This window comes from Elgaria multicarinata, chromosome 17 (genome assembly GCF_023053635.1).
Source record: "Elgaria multicarinata webbii isolate HBS135686 ecotype San Diego chromosome 17, rElgMul1.1.pri, whole genome shotgun sequence".
NCBI classification, from domain to species: domain Eukaryota; kingdom Metazoa; phylum Chordata; class Lepidosauria; order Squamata; family Anguidae; genus Elgaria; species Elgaria multicarinata.
The window spans coordinates 7,946,689-7,969,262 of record NC_086187.1 but is presented as its reverse complement, the minus strand read 5'-3'; the positions used below and the strand labels follow the sequence as shown (position 1 = coordinate 7,969,262).

The 22,574-nt window shown below is 47.7% G+C and overlaps 2 protein-coding genes across 2 annotated transcripts; one reads left to right on the top strand and one right to left on the bottom strand.

The window, feature by feature from the left end:
• Window positions 1-2,754: 2,754 nt before the first annotated feature.
• On the bottom strand, window positions 2,755-7,117 carry TMEM186 (transmembrane protein 186). Its single transcript, XM_063143400.1, has 3 exons — window positions 7,091-7,117; window positions 6,007-6,135; window positions 2,755-3,560 (listed from the first exon to the last, which is right to left on the bottom strand). The coding sequence occupies exons 1-3, from the start codon at window positions 7,115-7,117 to the stop codon at window positions 2,838-2,840; spliced, it is 879 nt and encodes a 292-aa protein (XP_062999470.1). The 3' UTR covers window positions 2,755-2,837.
• Window positions 7,118-7,233: 116 nt separating this feature from the next.
• PMM2 (phosphomannomutase 2) lies at window positions 7,234-16,204 on the top strand. The gene is made up of 8 exons (XM_063143170.1): window positions 7,234-7,341; window positions 7,869-7,980; window positions 10,847-10,923; window positions 12,833-12,924; window positions 13,973-14,072; window positions 14,257-14,332; window positions 15,386-15,501; window positions 16,029-16,204. Exons 1-8 carry the CDS (start codon window positions 7,273-7,275, stop codon window positions 16,131-16,133), a joined length of 747 nt encoding a protein of 248 aa, XP_062999240.1. The 5' UTR covers window positions 7,234-7,272; the 3' UTR covers window positions 16,134-16,204.
• The last annotated feature ends 6,370 nt before the right edge of the window (window positions 16,205-22,574 follow it).

Genomic DNA, 22,574 nt, shown 5'->3' with positions numbered 1-22,574 from the left:
GGACCAATTCCTATTTGCAGATCATGCCTGAGCTGCGTAGCTCCAATCCTTCAGCTTTTCGAAGCGAGCGCTTCAAGTTCTTAGCTCAACTGGCCGATTATGTCTTCCTTGCATTTTATTTTACACCTTGTTCGACGCCATTTTGAAAATCCAAACGTCTCTGTTGCCCAGGGCCGGGTGGTGCAAGGAAACGCTCACGTCCAAAGGTTCCAGGTCTCTTGGTGCTTAGGAAATTGGTGTCTGATCCCACTGCTGACTCCACCCCCTCAGCACTTCAGGGAGAAAAAAGTTGGGGCTATCGGACAATCGAGAACTCTAAAAGACAATGGGTTTCTTCAGACGATTGTTCAACATCCCACAACAAGCGCAGGTCCATCAAAGCCTCTTTTCTGCCACATGTTTAGCAGGCCAAATACCTTTGCAGGGGAAATGCTAGATTCTATTGCCAGGGTGTGCGCGGAAGGGTGGGATTTGGTTCATTCAACATATCAATGCAGTTGATTTTGCAAACACCTCTAGCAAACTTTGTATTTTTACCAAATCCCAAAGTCCGGTAACCTACATCCTTGCTTTATTGATTTAAAAAAGAAAAAGAAAAAAGGACTCAGTGTGTCTTTTTCTCTCATGCGCTTTTAAAATATTTTTTATGGAACACTCTTAACTGTGAATTTGTGTGCACAACCTCATGGCGGTCAGACCATGGTATGGTAGATGCTTTAACCTAGAGAAGCTCTACAGTGTAAACAGACACCTTTAAAAAGTAATAATTTTGTTTACATCCTTTCTGTTGACCATGCCAAATTCATGTGTAAACCATGTACCTACTAACTGCACTTCTTGATGTAACCGGTAGCCGTGTCACAACAGATCCACAAAATAAATTCCCTATGTTAATCAGTATTCTTAAAATAAAATATTTATAATTGAACCCCTTCGGTTGCAGAAATGCTCTTTTATTTCAAATATTTACATACTGCCTTTCAACAAAATGTCGACGCGCACACATGCACCCAAGGCCAAATGCAACAGTATGCCCTCCCCCCTCCCGCCCCCACATCTAGGTATCGTGGGCTCAGTCAATCTCCTGGTTCTTCTGCTTGGACTGCAGGAATAAAGAAGCCGCCCAGCGCATGGCGGGCTGCACGTTGTGTCCAGCTTGGAAGGTCATAAAGGTGTGCAGGGATTGTGTTAAGCCAGCTTTTCCCAGCCTGATTCCCTCCAGATGGGTTGGGACCACAACTCCCATCCTCCCCTGCCAGCATGACCCAAGGGCTGGGGAAGATAGAAGTTGCGGGTCCAACCCATCCAGAGGGAATCCAAGTTGAGAAAGACTGTGTGAAGCTCAAGGCCGGCCCAAGACATTTTGCTTCCTGAGACAAAGGGCAAGATGGCGCCCACTTCCTCTTCCACGTACAAAAGCCAACTGGACTGTCTTCAACACCAGCAATGGAGCAGCGTCCTCCTCCACGCCTGAAGGCAGCACGCGAGCTCAAAAGGTGCAGTACAAGCCCCTTGCAAACAGCTCTCTCCTCCAACATCTTGCCACCTCCCTGCATCTGCCGCCTGAGGCAACTGCTTCACTCTGCCTAACAGTAGGGCCAGCCCTGATTAAGCTACCGGTCACTTTCTAGGCTGACATTTCTCTCCAGCTAGCATTTGGTCCACCACCACCCCACAACCTCTGCACCAACCTGTCTGCTGCTCCTCATCCTCGCTTCTACTTCTCCCAGGGTTTATTTCCTCTCTGTGTCTCTCTTCTCTTCAGTGAGCCTCGGAAGATGCTCAAGGAAATAGTTCCTTTACAAAAGCGCTCAAAATTGGCGGCTTCAGTTGCGTCCTATTTCATCGGAGGCAGCTGCACTCATGGTTTCTCCCCCAAGCAAGGAGGTTTATTTATTTGAGAGGGCGAAAGGTAAAGAATTTCCTGAATCAGGTGTGCAGAAATGACAGCGGCCTTCGTTGAAGAGGCCCTGCGAATACACCATTTTCCTCAGCATCCACTGAGGCTCACTTTTCTTTAGCACTTTTCAAAGCTCACCTTACGCACACCCATACACACACCTTCCTCCCACTTTGGTCCGCCAAACACAGATGACCCTTCTCCATTCTCACCGCCCCAAACGCACAAGAGCGCATGTCGAACGCTGAAATAGCCTGGCCTTCTCACTAGGGGTGTGCACAGACCCCCCCGCTCTGCTTCACTTACAGATCCGCTATTTTCGGAGCGGGCCGCCCCGCCCCCACTCCGCCTGTGCCCACTCCGCTCCGCTCGGAGCTCCGGATCCGGATCGGAGCTCCGGACCGAGGACGGAGGCAGGTAAGGGAGAGGAGGGCGGGGGGGTTACCGGGCCCTGCCGCCATCGCCACCCATGCGGCGACGGCGGCAGAGCCCGGTAAGGGACCAACAGGGAGGGGAGGCCTTACCTGCCTCCGTCCGCGGGTCCGTCGCCGTCTTCAATTGAGCCCGTGGTTCCAGCAGGAAGTCTGGGCCGCAGTGCTGGAACCACGGGCTCAATTGAAGATGGCGACGGACCCGCGGACGGAGGCAGGTAATGGAGAGGAGGGGGGGTTTACCGGGCCCTGCCGCTGTCGCCGCATGGGCGACAGCGGCAGGGCCCGGTAAACCCCTTACCTTTCCAGCGGAGCTCCGGATCGAGGCGAAGGATCCGCCTTCACCTCGATCCTCTTCGCCATGCTCCACCGGCCCCCCAATCCTCTTCGCCTCCGCCTTAAGGGCAGCCGAAGCCCCCTGCTCCGCTTCTAATTTGCCAGTCCGATTAGAAGCGGAGCATATCCCTACTTCTCACCCCTAGCTCAAGAACCGATTGCTCCCAAAGTTACTGGACTCCTCCAAACACCTTTGCAAACCCTGCCGGGTCCACAATTTGCCCCAAGCGGAGAGAAAAATACAAGAAGTGGTCTCGGTCGTGCTGCTTGAACTGCAGCAGCAAGTCGTTCCCACATTCGCCGACGTCTCCCAAGGTCATCACCGTTTCAACCGGGCAATAGATGTCCCTTCTTCCCCCCCAGAATGTCAGGTGCGACACTTTTAACAGGCTGCCGCTGTCGTTCAGGTACATCATGCCGATGATTCGCCGGAGATAGAAGCTCATGCCGTATAGCATGGCGGCGGCAAAACAAGCAATTCCGGTGATATAAAGGCACTGGGTCTGGCTCGTTTGGCTTTGCCAGTAAAGATACCAAACCGGGGGCACGATCAAGAAGGTCAAGCCCGTCTGCAGCAACTTCAGCCGTGAAAGTAATCTGCAAATCCTGATGCCCGGGAACCTGTAAATCAGTCTTAACGGCTCCAGGCTTTCAGCGCTAGACTGCTTCTCCGGGACACGCCGAGACGGAGCCCAAACGCCCAGCCCTCTGGGTTGCCCCACCCAAATACCAGGAGCCCACCAGCTACATGGTTGCAGCGCCGAAAACACGGCAAAGGGACGGAGGCAGCCAAGGTCTTCTTTCCGCCACGGCAGGGAAACAACGTTTCGGAGACACCTTCCTCCGTTCGCCGGGACAAAGTGCAGCCGAGCGCAAGCGGCAAGGATCCCGGCCTGAAACAGAACGAACATTTCCGTGAGATATTAAGAGACTTCTGCGGCAGACCCTCGAAGTGGCTCCCAAGAGAAAGTCCATTGGAGAAGTCCATTGGAGCTGTCCTCTTGGTGCTCTAGATGTTATTGGATGACAATTCCCATCTTGCCTTGCTACTGGGTGGGACAGATGGGAGTTGGAGTCCAACAACATCCGAGCGCCCACATCTCTGCCTTGGAGTCAGCTCCAGTTAGGTTTACAACCTCAGCAGGATCAACACTGCTGCTTTAAAACGGTTTAAAACAGTAGCAACAACTGTTGGGACCCGAGACACACTCCGTGTAGTTTTCAAACCGTTTTCAAAGTGTCATATCCTACTTGGGATAGCTCAGACCCTCGTCCTCATTTCAAGGAATAGTTCCTTATTTTTTTCCCCCTTCCCATTTCAGCCTGTTTATTTATTTTTATAATAATAAAGAACAACAGAAGTTAACCACAGTAACAATGTGATGAAAAAGAATGTTAAGTAATGAATATTAAAAATAAGAAAATAAAATAAAACAACACCGATAGAAGCTATAAAAATGAAACTAAGCCCATTAGGCTAAACTAATATGAAATTACTCCTAACAGGAAATAAGGCTGAACTGTGTCTTGAATGACGCTCTTTTATTTTAATCCTAAATAAAAATTCTTTTTTTTCTATAAAGCAGCCGTGGGAGGGGGGATTCTTCCATCTATAACTAAATGTCCTTCCGCTAGCAAATGAATTGCCACCTCAGTATCTTCTAGCGCAGCCTTTCTCAACCTAGGGCGCTCCAGATGTGTTGGACTGCATCTCCCAGAATGCCCCAGCCAGCTGGCTGGGGCATTCTGGGAGTTGTAGTCCAACACATCTGGAGCGCCTCAGGTTGAGGAAGGCTGTATCTAGCGCAAGAGGAACGTTCCACATTTATAAACTCTTTATGAACTGACATTTAATGCAATGTTTAACTTTAAAATTGGGTGTCCATTTAATCGCATTTATATCCCACCTTTCCTCAAGGAGCCCCAAGCAGCATCCATGGTCCTATCTTATCCTCACAACAAGCCCTGGCAGGGGCTGTAGCTCAGCGGTAAAGACCCGGCTTTGCATGCAGAAGGCCCCACGTTCAATCTCCGGCATCTCCAGGTAGGGGAAAGGAAAGAATCGTACCTGAAGCGCTGGAGAGCTGCTGCCAGTCAGTGGAAGCAATGCTGACCCAGGAGGACTCAGCGGAAGGCAGCCTCCTCTGTTGTGAGGATTACGCTGGGAGATGGTGCCCAGGGACACCCAGCGAGCTTTGTGGCCGAGTGGGGGATTTGAACCTGGGTCTCCCAGGCCCGAATCCCACACACTACACCACACACTGGCTCCAATCCTGTTCCAGCACACCTCGCATCTCATTTTCCTTACCGCAAGGGTGGCCCTCTAGGTATTGTTTGACTGCAATAGGGTGACCCATATGGGAAGGAGGACCGGGTTCCTGTAACTTTAACAGTTATATTGAAAAGGGAATTTCAGCAGGTATCCATTGTGTGCATGCAGCACCTGGTGAAATGCCCTCTTCATCACAACTGTTAAAGCTGCAGGAGCCCTGCCCGCTAGGGTCACTCTAGTATAGCTCCTGCAGCTTTAACAGTTGTAATGAAGGGGGAATTTCACCAGGTGCTGCATGCATACAAATGACACCTGCTGAAATTCCCTTTTCAATGCAACTGTTAAAGATACAGATGCCCCGTCCTCCTTTCTACATGGTCACCCTAGAGTGCAACAATTCCCGTCACCACCCCCTACTCAGCAGTGAGGGGAGTTGTTGCAGGCCAACAGAGAACTGCACATTTCCCGCTCCCTGCCTGACAACCTTGCAAGGTGTTTCTTATTTTGGAGCTCTTCAGGTGGCGCCTGGGGGGTGCAGGGCCCCACCTGCGGCCGCCAGAAGGAGCCATTCCCGTGTAACCGGCGTGCTTGACTTCTGCCTCCCAGCCCCAGGGCAGCCCCAAAGAGACAGGTTCCATCTGGCTCAGGGACTCTGCAGGGCCCTTTGCTAACCAAAGTCTGCAGCTTTGCAATTCTATAGGGATGCTTTAGGGTGGATTCCTGCATTGAGCAGGGGGTAGGACTCGATTGAGCAGGGGGTTGGACATAGAACTCTGCTATTCCATGATTCTATGAACTCCCATCATGGGCATGCCAGCTGGGGCTAATGGGACTTGCATTGTAGGACATCCAGCAGCCTGTGTTGGACTGCCACTCGCAGTGGCCACGCTAGCTGGGGATGCTGCGACTTGCACGCCAACACAACTATGGATTGGAATTCCCAACGACCCTGCTGCGTGGGGGATGATGGGACTTGCACTCCAACACATTTGGTGGGCACCAGGCTGGCTCACGCCCTGGAGCAAATCCCGGGTCAGCAAAGGGGAGGAGGAAAGGGAAGACTGTACCATGTGGGAGCCCAAGGGCAGCTGCAGCTGAGACACCGGCACTTCTCGCACCGTCGCACCCTGGGAGGTCCCGGGCCGAGAAAGCCCTCGTGCCCTTCTGATGGGGAGGGGGCTTGGGCGGCGCGCTGCCTGCCGGGAATCGTAGTGTGGCGCGTGGCATGCTGGGAATTGTAGTGTCAGGCTCCTCCCTTCCACCCACGCAGAGAGAGAAGGTCTCTTGCCATGCAGTCCTATAACCAGAAGTGCAATCCCATTGATTTCACCAGGGCTTACTCCCGGGTAAACGGGCATAGGATTGCAGCCTTAGAGTGACATGCTCGATTAGTCTTTTCCTTTTCTTGTTTAAAGCGATCCATGCCTGTCCAAGAGAGGGAAAGAGCCACAGTCGGGCAACGCCACAAAAGAGTGTGCAAGTTTTCGGGTTCTCCAGAACTCTTCGTCAGGGTAGGGGCGAGGAGAGGGGACAAACGTGCAAGGCTTAGGCTAGATGCAGACGCTGCAGAGCTCATGGCCATAACATCTGGCCCAGGCTTTGTCCTTTTTTTGTACTCTTTCCCCACCAACCCACCCATCCACCCACCCCCTGCCGCTTTTTGGACCATCAGATCACAAGAGTTCTGTAGAACTTGAAAGCTTGCACACTTTTTGGGTAGCATTATTATTTATCTGTGTGATTTTAAGGCAGCTTTAAAGACTAGCCTTTTCCGGCAGGCCTATCCAAATCAATGTAAAATCAAGAATTTTTAAGATGTATTGATTCTGTACTAATGTTGTTCCCCGCCTCGATCCAAAGGGAGAGGCGGGTAAGAAATAAATAAATTTATTATTGTTGTTGTTGTTGTTAAGTATTGCTCAACTATAGGCAATACATGGAATTTCCCGGTTTCTTTGGTTCTGACAGAAACCCAGAATGGTTTTACATCCCCACCAAAACCGGAGCCACCAGCCTCCACTGTATTGAGGGCCTATCTAATAACGGAGGAGGGGCGACCTGTAAACTTCCGCCCCGCTTATGTCGAATGAAACCCGGAAGCGACGCCTGCGTGCCGCGCTTGCCCTTTGCTTCCGCTCCCTCTTTCCATACCGCCTTCTCTGGGCTTCCGCAACGCATGCCGGGGGAGGCGCATGCGCAGAGAACACCCGCCTCTGCGGCATGCTGGGAGCTGTAGTCTACCTACCTTGTTCCGAGGAGGAAGCGGAGCGCCTGTCGCCCGGCCACCTCATCGCTCGCCGGGGAAGCGCCTGGGCGGCGGGTCTCGGGCGGCCATGGAGGGGGACGGCGAGCGGGCGCTCTGCCTCTTCGACGTGGACGGCACCCTGACCGCGCCTCGACAGGTGGGAGCCCCAAGAGTGCCCCTGGGCATGTGCAGAGTGCTTTTGAGGAGTAGCCCCCTTAGGCAGGAAGGGCAGTGCCTTTCATTGCTCGCAGAAGTCGTAATAACAGAAGGAATAAATGATGCAATTATTATTATTATTATTATTATTATTATTATTACTGCAGTGGGACAAACCATAACAGAAATACAAATGGCTAAATTCACCAAGCTTGTACATAGTTTTAATTGGTTTTACTGTTTTGAATTCTGTAGTGGTTTTAGCTGATTAATGGTTTAATTTGTTTTTATTTATTTATATTTATTGATTGCATTTATATACCGCCCCATAGCCGGAGCTCTCTGGGCGGTTTACAAAAGTTTAGCTCTGTATATTTATTACTTTATATTTATATTTGCCGTTTAATGCCCTGAGATCCTTGTGATATAGGGCGGGATACAAACGTTTAAATAAATACAAATAATATTTGGCAGTGCATGTGTTAAGAATTGGTAATGCCCACAATTCTTCTTTCTTTATGCACCTAGAAAGCCACCCCAGAGATGGCGGATTTTCTGCAGGCGTTACGGAAGAAGGTGAAAGTGGGCGTCGTGGGCGGCTCAGACTTTGAAAAGATCCAGGAGCAACTCGGAGACGACGGTAAGGAATTGCAGCGCGAGGCCTTGGAGGCTGAGCCGTGAGTCACGTGCACGGGAGTCCTGCTGGTTTTGAGCATCCTTACGCGGAAGTAAGTTTCCGCAAATATCGTTTACGCTCATAAATGGAGCTCAGCGAGAGCGTGCCATCTGCCCCTGGGAGCGGTTCGCAACCTTTGTACGGACCGCCTTCAGTTGGGTTATCTTTCCAGCTTAGATAAGCTTGTCTTTGAAATCCTGGGGGAGAATGTCTATCGAAAGCTAGGATGCCTGATAGCTAAATAGCATCCGGGAGACAAAAAATCAGGGGAGGCCTGATGACTCCATGCCCTTTTCGGAGGCTTATTGGTGGCATCATGGCTGACCACTGTTGGAAACAGGATGTGATGCTAGACTGATCTGTTAGGGTGCAATCCCATGCATGCTCAGTTAGGGAAAAGTCCTACAATTCCCAGCATCCCCCTGGCTGGGGGATGCTGGGAGTTGTAGGACTTTTTTTCTGTCTGAACATGCATAGGGTTGCACTCTTAACTGCACTTGGCCATCACGATAAACCACAGGAACAAGCCTAGGCAAGTCTTGAACTCGCACCCTCTCCCTTCTGCCTCCTCCGGTGCAACTGCTAGAGGAGTTTGGAAGCTTTTGCTTCCATTTCTGATTAACCACAGCTCATCTGAAGCTGACAAACTGTGGTTAGTCTTAACTATGGTTTGTTTGAAACAAGCCAGCTTCGTGAAGCTGGCTTGCATCAACAAACCATAGTTTAGATTAACCGAAGTTTAGGAGTTGCATGTAATGCTGAACTTCAGTTAGCTCACCCCGCCTTGGGCAGAGCTGCAAACTCGGAAGGGTTTTCCGAAGTTCGGCGTCCTCGTTTTGGCTCTGCCCAGCCACCATGGCGGTTTCTCTAGTGGATCCCTCTATGAGATCTGTAGTCCGACCTAGAGATGTAAAATTTCCGGAAATTTTGAAGCCATGGAAAAAAACCGGGTTTTTTCCGGGAGGTTGGGAAAAAACAAATTTTCGGAAAAAAAGAAATAATGCAATATTAGCACTTTTTACAGATTGAAAATCACTTTGTTACTTTAGGAACATAAAATGTAATTATGTCCAAGTTGGTTTGGCATAAAATTATTACATTTGGTATATTAAAAGTAGTGTATTCAAACAATTATTACAAATTTAATTTACTTTTTTTACTTTTTTTTTTGGTAACAAATGGAGCTACAAGCTCCTGAACTGTTAGGAACACATGAACTGTAAGAAACCTCTTTGGTTCTGCCAGTTTATGAGGAGCAGGCAGAAAACAATTTTAAAAAAACAACATCTGAAGAAACCACCAACATTAGTAACAAAGAAAATTATTTATGTCTCCGCTAGTCCTCCAGTGTCAAGACATAAAGCCCCCATTCCCATAAAAAGAACTGAGAAAAATGGTGGAACCAATATTCAATTAATATGCATGAAATTTAATCAGACTCATTTTCTGACCTATAGCTATCAGTATTAGTTTCGGTCTCTGCTTCAACGGCAGTGCTGCCCCCTAGAGGCAGAAATGCACCTTGCTCTTGCATTTGAGAGTTATAGTCTCAGTGCGCAACCTAGGACTTGCTTGTCCTTGGTGCACAGACATTGTAATAATCTGATACTGTAGTTTTTAGAAATCATTTGGAGAAGAAAATATCTGAACACCTTGTCTTAAACATTTTATTCATCATGCTAAAATAAAATATCCCGTAATCTCCGTTTTTTCTTCACTTTTTTCAATTTTTCGGGAAACCCCTCCCCCCAAAAAAGGCTTTAAAAAAACAAGGAAAAAAACGGTTTTTTTTCTGAATTTTCCCGGGTTTTTTCCGGGCTTTCACATCTCTACTCCGACCTCATAGAGGGGCAGAAATGGGCATGGCCAGTGAGTGGGGACGGAATGGGGACGGAGCAGGTGAGGATCCTTGGAATCTTAAGCCCTCTTATCGCCCGACTATGCCGCCATCCGCAGAAAATATTAAGACATTCTCAAGAGGAATGGAAGGGAAAGTTTTTCTCACCTGATTGCAGATAGGGAAAGATACAGGAAGCCCTGCGTTCCTTTTGACTACTGCCCTGCTTGCAAGAGCTGACAGGGCGTAGGTGAGAACGAAACATGCCAAGCTCAGTGCGATTCTTGAGGTTGAATTCCCTCCGTCCTGCTTTAATGCAGGGAGTTGCTGTGTGGAAACTTTAAAACTCCTGTGATACAATATTCAGACCCTGTTCAGACGACACGCTAAGCCACGGTGGTTAAGCATTTTGAGCTCAACGTTATGGTTTAGCATGTCATGTGAACTAGGGTGACTTTATGAAAAGGAGGACAGGGCTCCTGAATTTTTTAACAGTTGTATAGCAAAGGGAATTTCAGCAGGTGCCATTTGCACGCATGCAGCATCTGGTGCAATCCCCTCTTCATCACCACAGTTGAAGCTTCAGGAGCTATACTAGAATGACTAGATACAAAACGGGGAAGAGCTCCTGCAGCTTTAACTGTTGTGATGAAGAGGGAATTTCACCAGGTGCTACATTCAGACACCTGCTGAAATTCCCTCTTCATTACAACTGTTAAAGATACAGGAGCCCTGTCCTCCTTTCCATATGGTCACCCTAGTGTGAACTATGACTTAGTGTGTCATGTGAACCATTCCTAATCATGGTGGCTACATAGCCACAGTTTAAACACGCTCACTAACCATTTGCCTAACCATGGTTTAGCGTGTTTTCTGAATAGGTCCAAAGAGGTTTTCTGGAATGGGGCCTATATATTCATTTACATGACACCTGAAAACATCTCAAGGTTAAATGTTAAAGATTTTCTTTCTTTCTTTCTTTTTATTTCCTAGTGGTTGAAAAATTTGACTACGTGTTCCCAGAAAACGGTCTAGTGGCATACAAAGGTGGAAAACTCTTGAGTAAACAGGTGAGTTCATAATTTGTGATAAACAAATAAAGCAAATTCCTTGAGCGATTTCGTGTTGGGTGTTACATTGCATTCTCTTTCCCTGCCCACCTTCCTTGAATTGAAATGGGGGTGGGTGGGGCAGGGGGGTGTCTAAGGGGTGTTCAAACATCAGACCCAAATCAGAATTCTGTTGCAAATGTATATCACTAATTCCATTCGGATATTTTAATCTTCCCGATCCTCTTTAAAAACAAGCATGGATTGAACTTGGGTTCAAACTTGAAATGCAACTTTCTGCCCTGAACATGCTTGCTTTCCGATCTGCTCAGAGGCAGGTACCACGTTGTGCATTTCCCTTGTGAGTGAGGCTTGAGACCGGATGTGCACTTTAAAACATAGGATTGCAACTTTTTACAACATAATAATTTTCCGTGGTGAATATTCTGTTCCAAAGCGCCCCCGTGTGGTGAGAGCGAGCATCTACCTTACTAGGGATCATTTGAGTGTTCCATGCTCCTCGCCCAGCCTGGTGCCCCATGCTGGCTGGGGCTGATAGGTGGTGTAATCCAACAGATAACGGAGGGCACCAGATTAGGTTCAGTGGGGATGCTTTGGCATGATAAATAGCAGAACTCACCACAAAAAGGTGCTTTCAAATGAAACTCAGGAGGAGAACACTGTTGAAGTTTTTAAAATTACACGTAGTTGTGGAGAAAGTGGAGGGAGAGAAGTTTCTCCCTCTCTCTTGTAACACTAGAGGTATTTGAAGAATCCTGTTGCAGGAGGAGCTTGGCGGCAGCAATTCAGGTGGCTGCAGCGATTCGGATTTCCAGCGTTTTTTCATTTGTGCCAATTACAGATGCAATTTACGCAAATTACGGCTGACAATGTGTGCAAATTACCCCGTAATTTACGCAAATGTCTATTTACACAAATTATGGCCGACCGTGTTTTTCTGTGGTGTTTTTGCAAAATGTCCCTGGACTTTGGAGAAAACCCGCCGTGCATTTTGTTGATCCCCAGAAAGGGCTGGATTTCCTGGCAATGATCATCCCTACGTAACGTTAGAACCCGGGGTCATCCCGTGACATGAATTGGCTGTAGATACAGGGCAGGCAGAAATAACACCTGCTCACAGTCTCCGCTGCTTCCCGCCCACCAAAACACCCCCTTTCCCTGCTTTTGAGGTTGAGTTCCTGAATTCAGAGGCCAGCCGGGGCGGTTCTTTCCATGCCAGCTGCAAGGAGGAGAGGGGTCGGATCTCCAACTCCGCCTTCCGAGTCCAGAGAGCTGTCTCTGTGCTCAGAGAGGGGACTCCAGATGATCCTATGGCTCCTCAGACCTTTAGGGGGCCACAGGAATGCTCCCTAAGAACGGCTTTTGCTGCATGATTCCTGGAGATAACAATTCAAGGGCTATAATGCAGACACCCTTTTGTTTCTCTGCATCACACTCCAAGGCTTTGGGGCACGGGTGTTCAACCTCAGGCCCGGCTGTGGTCCTGAGTCTCTGCCAATTCTGAAATGCCTTCTCTAGATGGGCAAAAAGGTGAAGATCACCTCCACTGCTCCTGCCGCTCTTCAGAAGCCTCCAGATTCAGTGGCTTATGATCAGGGAGTTCATTTTGTACCTCTCGGCAGGGAAAGGGAGTTGGGAGATGCCTTTGGGCAACAGCGGCTGGTGGTTCCGGTGTCAGTGGGGTGATGAATCCGCTCCGGGTTTCACTCAGAACCAGTCAGAATTCTAAAGGAGCTCTCCAAGGTGCAAAGCCTCCATGAAAAGCCCCTTGGATGGCTCTTTGAGCGTTCTGACTGAAACCTAGAGCGGATGCACCGCCCCACTGACATCGGAGCCACCAGCCTCCGCTGCCTTTGGGAAGTCTTTTTCAGGACTATTTGACAGCTGCCTGCTTTTTGTGTATGTGTAGAGCATTCAAGGCCACCTGGGTGAAGAACTGCTCCAGGATCTCATCAACTACTGCCTGAGTTACATTGCAAAAATTCATTTGCCAAGGAAACGGTACGTGTGTGGTGACACCCTTCTGTCTGCCTGGGTTGGAGAGAAGGAGCCGTTTTGCACATCCCGCAGCGTGGAAGAGGCGGGATTTTAGCTTGCTGCTTCTCGTAGGAAATCACAAGAGCCTTGATGGATCAGGCCAACAGCCCATGAAGACCAGCACTCTGAGTGCAACAGCATGTTCTCATATTATGAGCATGAGGAGGAGGAGCCACAGACAGATTTACCCTCCATGAAGACTGAACATGTGTGTCTGTGCATGTGTAGAAAACTCCCTGCATGTAGTAAACTAGCACATCTGTTAGAATACCATTATCCCTGATATGCTAGCTTTCCGCATGCAGGGAGCTTGCGTGGGGAAAGTGCCACACCACAATCCAAAGGGCTTGCAGCGCAATTTTTTTTGCCATCTCACTCTACCACCGCATTTTCTGTGTGGCAGAATGGTTCCTAGACCAGATGTGTGTTATATAACTTGCGGTAAAGGGACTCCCCATAGCGAGACAAGTAGTAAAGAATCAAGAGATCCTTTAGTGGAGCCTTCCTCAGCTTGGGGCCATCCAGATGTGTTGGACTACAACTCCCAGCATGCCCCAGGAGGCATGGGAGAACTGGCCAGGGAAGTAGGACCCACTGAACTCTTTCTGACTAGGCATGCATGGCTCAGTTCTGCATTCTTATACGCCATTCCCTGAGAGCAAGTACCATCGAACTCAATGGTGAGTAGACATGTGACGGATTGCACTGTAACAGCGCCATACTGGGCATGTTTATTTGGAAATGAGTCCTATTGATTTCACTGGGCAAACAGGTTTCAGGTTGCAGTGTAAACTGGTTAACTGGTTTCATTTTTATTTTTGCATGTAACCATTTTGACCTGCCCCTTTTTTAACCGTAGCAAAGTGAGAGAGGTGTCTCTGAAAATGCGCTGCTCTGCCTCCCACTTACCCACACACGATATAAGTACTGCTTTGACATCCCATAACGGTCCTCCCTGTCGCCCAAAGCGTTTTGCCTGCTGCTGTGTCAGACTGTCTTTTTTTCCGCCTAGGGGCACGTTTATTGAATTCCGAAACGGGATGTTGAACGTGTGTCCCGTCGGCAGAAGCTGCAGCCAGGAAGAGCGGATTGAGTTCTACGAGTTTGATAAGGCGGGTAAACTTTTGAAACGGTCGCACGCGGCCATCTTGATGTTTTGGGAGCCCGCCCTCTTTGCATTTCCCTTGCGTGCCCTTCCGTCCTGTGAAACGTCTGATCAGGGAACAGGGGCGCCTGGCAGAGCAGGCAGCTTTGATGTTACCTGAAACTGATGGGTCCTTTGTTTGTTTTTAACAGAAGGCGCATATAAGAGAGAAATTCGTGGCTGATTTGCAAAGGGACTTTGCAGGAAAAGGCCTCACGTTTTCTATAGGTATCGCTTCTTTAGAGCAACATGGAAAATCATTTCCGTTTGGGCCAAATTGCTAGAATGTGGCTGATTTCAACTGCTCCGGTGTTGGTGATTCAAGCTACTTTGTCAATGATAAGTGGGGTAATTTAAAAAGCGAGCGTTAACAGGTGCCCTTTGATGCTCTCCTTTTCTAGCCCAAACCCATTGGCTGTTTTCTCAGAAGTAAGTCCCATTGAGTTTAATGGCCCTTACTTGTAAGTAGAATTGCAGCCTCATTCTGAATGCAGGAAAGTTGGCACCGCTGGCCTGAGATTTTGCAATCTTGCTCTAAATGCATGAGCCAAAATTAATGACAAATTGGACATTATTGTACACAGCACTACCTTAATTTCAATGCCTGATGAAAAATACCAAGATTATTTTGCTGTTTGCAAATGTCTGCAAAACTCCAGACTTGAGAATGCTTCATTAGCTTCAGTCCATAAACTTCGGTTTCCTGACAGTCTGTAACTTCATGGCTCTAGAAGTTTTAGGTAACCCCCATACCTGTCCAGAAGTCATTTCCTAGCATTTTGGGGAGGGTGGGGAAAAAACCCCAAAAGGGGCTTCAACATTCATCGTGTTTGATTTGGTTTGTGAGATGTTGGGGCAGTGGGAGGGAATTGCAGTTAGGTGTTCAGAGATTATTTTTAAAAATAAGCGTTGTCCTGGAATAACGGATTAAGAGGAGCATTTGAATAAAGGGCAAGTCTTAGATGTAGCTAATCTAGGACCAAGGGATGAAATATCTTTTGGTATCACAACAGGGCAGTTTTCATTTAAAGTGCCTTGATGACGCCTTTCCCACATAGTCCAACGTCTTCTCTTCTGTGTTCCAGTGGAGTGTGAGCTTTTCCAAGTACATTTCTGTCACTCCTTCCATCATAAATGCACATAACTTCATCCTGATGGACGTTGTCTTTCTGGCCATCCTGCTGAAGGAAATTCTTTTGAGTCATTTTCTGTTTCACACCATAACAAACGTGCTGCCATATTTAATTTTAATTTTTTTTTTTGCATCTTTTGTTCATCTAGGAGGCCAGATAAGTTTTGACGTCTTCCCAGAGGGTTGGGATAAGCGATTCTGTTTAGAAATGGTTACCAAGGACGGCTTCAAAAAGATCCATTTCTTTGGAGACAAGACCATGCCGGCAAGTTTCAAATACTGTTTCGGGATTAGATTTCCCACAGTAGAAATCCACTCCCCCACCCATGAATAAATATATATTTTATACATATATCACTGTTGCTAACTTGGCAGATAGCAAATCACAGATGCTGGGCTTCATCGTAGTTATTGCAGCCTTCCTCCACCTGGAACATGCCAGATGTTTTGGGACTACAATCCCCATCATTCCAAGATAGTATGCTGGCTGCAGGGGATGGGCTGCAGTCCAACACATCTGGAATGCACCAGATGGAGAAAGGGTGTGTTATGGTATATTACCAGTGAAATAATTACCCATAAAGAGTGACCTTTTCCACACGCCCTGAGCTTTTAATCCAGGCAACCACAGGTCTACTCCTCAGGAGGCACTTGCCTCCGGCCCTCTGGTAAGCCGCAGACCCAGCAGCGCACGGATCCTATTTTGGGGGTCATTTGCATTGCGGTTTGCAGAAGGCCAGAAACAGCACAGGGTTGGTGACGTCTGAATACAATCTCTCCTGCCATTCACAGGGCGGCAACGACTATGAAATCTACACGGACTCCAGAACCATCGGCCACAGCGTCACTTCGCCCGAGCAAACCAGACAGATCTGTCAAGAGCTATTCTTCACCTAGAGGATGGGCGTAGTTTGCACCAAAACACAGCAAGCCAATTTCAGGGCCAGTAACTGTAAAATAACAGCTGGGGTGGGCGGGTTGGGAATCAGAATTGGGACTGTGGTGCATGGTGGGGTGGAAGGTGGGGAAGTTTAATTCCCCCATTGCTCTCTGAAGCTGCCATTCCGAGGGGAATAGCAGCTTTGCCAGGGTGGAGTGGGGAGGATTTTTGATGCAATTGCAGCAGGGATGGAAAGGGTTAACCGCCCCCCACCCACTGCACCCCGTCATCCTGGTGTTGCTTCCCTTCCTCTGCTGCTATTTAAAAAGGGATTAAAAAAATGTTGGACACGTTAAATGAGCAATTGCATTTAACGTTCTGCCTAGTTGGGTTCCCTGCATTTTGCTTGCACAGCACGGTGTTTGGGGCAGGTCCTAGAGACAGAACCTCTTCATCAGAATGGAAGTGCCACTGTGACTCGCTTAAAGAGGACACACACACCCGCAAACCAGATTCCTGGATCCACTCCTAAGGTTTCCGGAGGCACGTCTGCATGCGGTTAGTCATTCCAGAAACGATCCCTGGGATGAGGACTGCCCCATCCCTCACGTGCTTGGTTGTGTTTTGAGCAGGGTGTGCACGTCTCTTTTCCTCCCCTGTATCAAACGGGGCGCACGGTACATTCTCATGCGAGATCACATGCTTAGTTCCGAGGGTTTAGTGGAAATGGTCTGTTTCCTCCCTTCCCCGGTCATCCAGTGTCCAATCTGCACAAGCCCTTGCAACGGCACATTGCACAAGGCTGCCAACAAACGCCGGATCCGGTTCATGTCCTCTTCTCGCAACGTTCAGGATCATTTTTTTGTCTCTACCTGCCGTCCCCTGCCCCCCCCCCCCCCACACACACACCCCAGCCCACTTCTGACATGTGATGTTTACCTCACGGGAGAACTGGACAGAAGCCTTTGGCTCAGCCCTGGAAGTTTCAGGCCTTTCTGTGGAGATTAAACAGGCACTCCGTCCACCTTTCTAGCTGCTGAGTAAAACCACAGGTGCTCCCATCTGGATTACAATGTCACAAAAAGATTTGCTCCTGGAAAACAGCCTGAAAGAGGCTGGGTATAGTGACAAAAACCCCATCCTCATCCTGCTCCCTCTCCTTTGCGCAAACAGACCCCGGCCCTCTTTTCCCACCCCTCCCCTTGTCTCTCAACGTCTGCCATTTTGTACCCCCACTCCCAATTTCTTGTCAGAATGTCCTGCCTCTCGAACAGGGATGGGGGACAGGTGGCTCTCCAGATGTTGGGCTACGACTCCATCGGCCCCAGCCAAGATGTTGGGAGTCGCAGCCCAACAGCTGGGGGGCTGCCTGCTCCCCACGGCTGCTCCTCTGTTTGGAGTTTAATGGTCCATGTATTGGAACATAAGGCCAGGAGAGGCCTCAGCATTTCCACCGACCTCACAAATGGCTTTTCTGAATGATGTAGCGTTGGTTGAACTGTTAAAAGCTGCCATGACATTTCTGTAAGGCTGTGTTATCGTCCTGCGAGTTGTTGGGTCATCTCATTAAAATCCGTTTGAACGAGGGTGCGTTTTACAAGTCACGTTCTGTTTTTCCAGACATCCCCCTGAAATACCTTCTCTTATCAGTCCGTAAGACCGCCTTGGCACCTTCTCTTTGCCCAGTGTTGTCCTGGATTTGCCTGGCCGAGGGGCAGAGTTCCAGAAGGCTGCCATCACGGCCATCTTTCAGATCTGCTCTTGAAACTTACTTGCGTTGGAGGGGATAGAAAACTATGTCAGCTCTTCAGGCCTGTTAAGGTTAAAGAACCCAGTCGCAACCAGGCCTCTTATCACAGGTCAATTCTGCAGTAAGTCCCTGCTCTTATCCAGTAAACCCTAATTTAAAAGAAACAGCAGAGGGAACTTTGACGCTACCATCTCATTCTGTGTACGGGTTACAAGGTGACAATTCCTGTCCTATTCTTTTTTTCACAATGCTAAAATTGCCAAGGTTGGATGTAGATTTGGTCATACTTGAGTAGCCCCATTGAAATCAATGGATTCAAGTTATTCACAACAAAAGTCCCACTGATTTCAATAGGTCTAAGTCAAAGTATGACTAAATCTGGGTCTGACCTCCAAAACTCCCCAAAGGAAATGTTTGTTCCAATTAAAAATGCTGTGTGTGTGTGTGTGTCCGTATCCTTCCTTTTGAATGTGGAAATAGGAAAGCTACTTTCCAAATCATGGTCAAGTAAAACATTTATCATCCGAGTTGTTGCAAGCTGTTGACTCTCAACCCTAAACACCACAAACATTTTTGAACACCACTAGACCAAATGATGTGTTTGGAAGTACAAAATGTGCTGCTGGGAATGGTAATTTTGCACCACCAATTGAGCAAAGCTTTTAAGTTTCTAGCATTCTACTCCGTTTTGGCGGTAAATATGGGCCATGCTGGTGTGTTTTTTCTTTCAGAGAATAACACAAACAGGCTTGAGCACTTCAGACCTGTGGTACATCCAAGTTTCTGACATTCTTGGGATCCTTCTTGCCTGTGCCATGGAAACCTGTGATAAACACAGAAACAGCAGGGCTATTTATGGAAGGCTACTTATTTTTCATAGCTTTTCATGCAGCAAGATGATAAGAAGCGGAGGATTTCTTTTTAGACAATTCCAAGTTTTAGAAAATTCTAATCCATTCCTGATTTGTGATTGTTGTGTTTATATTATATTACACTGGGCCTGTTCAGACGACACTTCAGGCTCTGTGGTTAGCGAAACGGTGGTTCAACGGGGTTAGCACTAACCACAAGCCATGCTGTTGCAGACGACACTTTAAGCCATGGTTAGAGCCGCTAACCCTGCTGCAGGTGGTCCGACTGGGGTTAGTGAGTGACCAGAGTTTAGCAAAATGCATCGCAGTGTGGTGTAGTGGCTAGAGTGTTGGACTGGGAGTCGGGAGTTCCGGGTTCTAGTCCCCACTCAGCCATGGAAGCTCACTGGGTGACTTTGGGCCAATCACAGACTCTCAACCCAACCTACCCCACAGGTCTGTTGTTGTGAGGATAGAAATGGTGAGGATTATATATGCCACCTTGGGTTCCTTGGACGGAAAAAGGCAGGATATAAATGCAATCAATCAATCGCACAATATCTTAAACCCTGCTGCTCAACCAAAAGCCTTAACCAACAGGGTTTAAGGTGTCTTCTGAACAGACCCACTGTGTTAGTTAGTTCACCCTATTGTCTCTGGTGGTCGTTCATGTTCAATGCATCTGTGTGCCATTTAGCATCTGATTTGGTTGCTTGTGTGCAATGCCTACTGAGATCTCAGAAGTTAGGTGACTAAAAATATTTGATGGTTGCAGCAGAGAGAGCTGTAGCAAGGATGACTAACAAAATGATAATTAAAATAGGTGTTCCGCAAATAAATTTAATTTACATCTTGACACAGAATTCTAATCTGTTTAGTTCAGGACTAAACTGGATTCTGTCATGTTAAACACCGAGAGGCAGAAACGAAGAGTTGAAATTCAGGCCTGCCCTAATTCAAGCCAGCATACTCTCTGCAACGAAGTTCAAAAATGCATTTCAGGGCCCTTGTCAAGAAATTCCAGCGGGTGGAAAGGCTTCCAGCTCAAAACAAAGGGATTCTAAAAATGTCCAGCTACTCAGTGGAATGCATTTCCTGTTGAGCAGCAAAAACTTTTCGTTTAAATGAGTAAAACCAAAAATCAAACGGGGCATAGATTTCCTTTTAAAAAGTGGAATCAACTGATATTTGACGCTAATACTGATAATACTTAGAGCCAAACCACACATTAAGCTAATCACCCTGATTTGGATGGAAGGCTACTGAGCTCAGGGGGTGGGAATGTTCCCCTTGAATCTCTTCATGGGCAGGGGAATGGTAAATAAGAAAATAAAGACCATTCGAGTCAATAGGCTTAACTTTTTTAAAAAAATGACGTGGGAATTGGGGTGTTTAACCCTACCTTCCAGATCTGAATCACTTGTTCACTTAACACAGCCTTCCTCAACCTGGGGCGCTCCAGATGTGTTGGACTACAACTCCCAGAATGCCCCAGCCTGGCTGGGGCATTCTGGGAGATGCAGTCCAACACATCTGGAGCACCCCAGGTTGAGGAAGGCTGAAACACTACAGTTAAAAAACAAAAGGCAAACCTCAACTAAAGATGACACAATGGCATTCTAATCAGTAGGGTTTCTGGGTCCATACATTCCAGGATTAGGAATTAATAACTTCAAGTTCATAATTCAAAACTTGTTTCAAATTAGGTTCCAATTGAGCTAACACTGTGATCTGAAGCTCACCTTCAGCTTGATCCTGTAACGGTTTACTCATGAAGCAAGTGCACGCAGGATTGTAGCCTTATTTGGAAGAATGGTTCCGCACCACTGACTAAAGAAATCAAATTCAATCTGGCAAAAACACAATTTGTGTCAAGTCTCTCTTCCCCCACTTCAATCCAACCTCTGCCCCAATAATTTCAGAATATTAGCTAGCTGCAGGCCTTTTGCAAGGCTGAATTAAGATGATAAATAACCCAAGAGACATTTAAGACTCAGTGTAAATGATTCATGGAGGCCATGCCGTTGGGATCATCAAATGAAACAAAGTTGCATATGCCACAGATTAATCAGAGGTGGATCCGTTTCCCGGATCTGTTTGAAAACATAAGAGGCCAAATGCCAACTTGATCATTAGCGCGGCAAGAAAAATTTAAAACCACAGCAATAACGTCTCCTGCAACTTCGTAGCTATAATGACGTAGAAGGGAATTTAATTTCCTCTCTCTCTTCTGTCACCCGTGTTTCTTTCTGGCATTAACAAATGATAAAAGAAAAGAGGTAGACCAGACAAACGCTGAGTAAACCGTTCATTGCTCCAAAATTTCTAGTGCTGCATTTCCCAAGGTACTGGTAGCTTAAGTTATGCTTAAAGATGTGAAGGCCTGGGGGGGAAAATGGCACTGAAGGGGGAACACAGAACAATCCAGAAAAACAAACACATTCTTCCAAATTTTCCCCAAATACCTAGAAAAAAGGGGGGAACATCCCCCCTTAATTCTTCTGTCCCCCACTACCATTTTTTCTATTTTTTCTGATCCTTCATATCTCTAGGTATCCCTATTTACTATATTAAAACTGGAGGAACACCGGACTACATAAAAATGATCTGCCAGTTTTTGGAGGGCCCTTGGACCCTCTGGAAAACCCTCCCTCGTGTGGTTCAGGAGGCGGAAAATGTAAAAACTTTTCAACGCCTATTAAAAACGTATCTTTTTAAACAAGCCTTCCCTGGACTGTAATTTATTCTGGTTTTATGTGATTTTAAAGTTTTAATCTAGATTTTATGATTTTAGTTGTAAACTGCCCAGAGAGCTTAGGCTGCTGGGCCGTATAAATATGTAATAAATAAATAATAAATAAGACACCCTGAATGGACCTCCTCCCTCAGTGAGTCTACCTTCGCACTGTGATAGTCTCCAATGGCTAGTGGTCCTCTTCCACCTCCCTCATCATAGCTGCAACTTGCTTACTCAGAAAGCAGCAACACCTACAGTTCCTTCTCACCATTGTCTGGGCCAGAGGCAGGTGAACAAGCAGGTTGGAATGGCGAAAAAGAGGAACAGCTCCAGGGGCTTCTTCTCAGTGGCCCCCAGCTGGGGTGAGGGCCCTCGGCAGTTGCCCTACCATGCCAAACATTGGTGCCCTCAGAAGAGCCCATCAGCAACTCTGCCTGAGTCAGCATCCCGGATGTGCCTTTTCGTAGAGAATCATAGCATAGTAGAGTTGGAATGGGACTATAAGGCCATCGAGTCCAACCCCCTGCTCATTGCAGGAATCCACCTTAAAGCATCCCTGACAGAACAGATGGCTGTCCAGCTGCCTCTTGTGTGGGAGAGCCCACCACCTCCCTAGGTCATGGGTTCCATTGTCGTACTGCTCCAACAGTCAGGACGTTTTTCCTGATGTTCAGCCGGAATCTGGCTTCCTGTAACTTGAGCCCATTATTCCATGTCCTGCACTTTGGGACGATCAAGAAGAGATCCTGGCCCTCCTCTGTGTGACAACCTTTCAAGTATTGAAGAGGACTATCCTGTTTCCCCTCAGCCCTCTCTTCTCGAGGCTAAACATGCCCAGTTCTTTCAGTCTCTCCTCAGAGGGCTTTGGAGGAGCACAGTGTCTCACGCAGAGATCCAACGGCAAAAAAAGTTTGGGCAGAATTACCAGTGCCTTGCAGAGGTAGGCCAGAAAGGCCAGCCCAATAAGTCAGGCAGATATAAAGGCTGCATTTGCATGTCACCTTGAACTGTGGCCTCACAACACAGACACAAGCACGAAACACAAAAGCAAGCCACAAGCTCACACACACACACACATGTACACGCACGCTCGCTCTCTCTTCTGCTCCCGTGTGCCTGA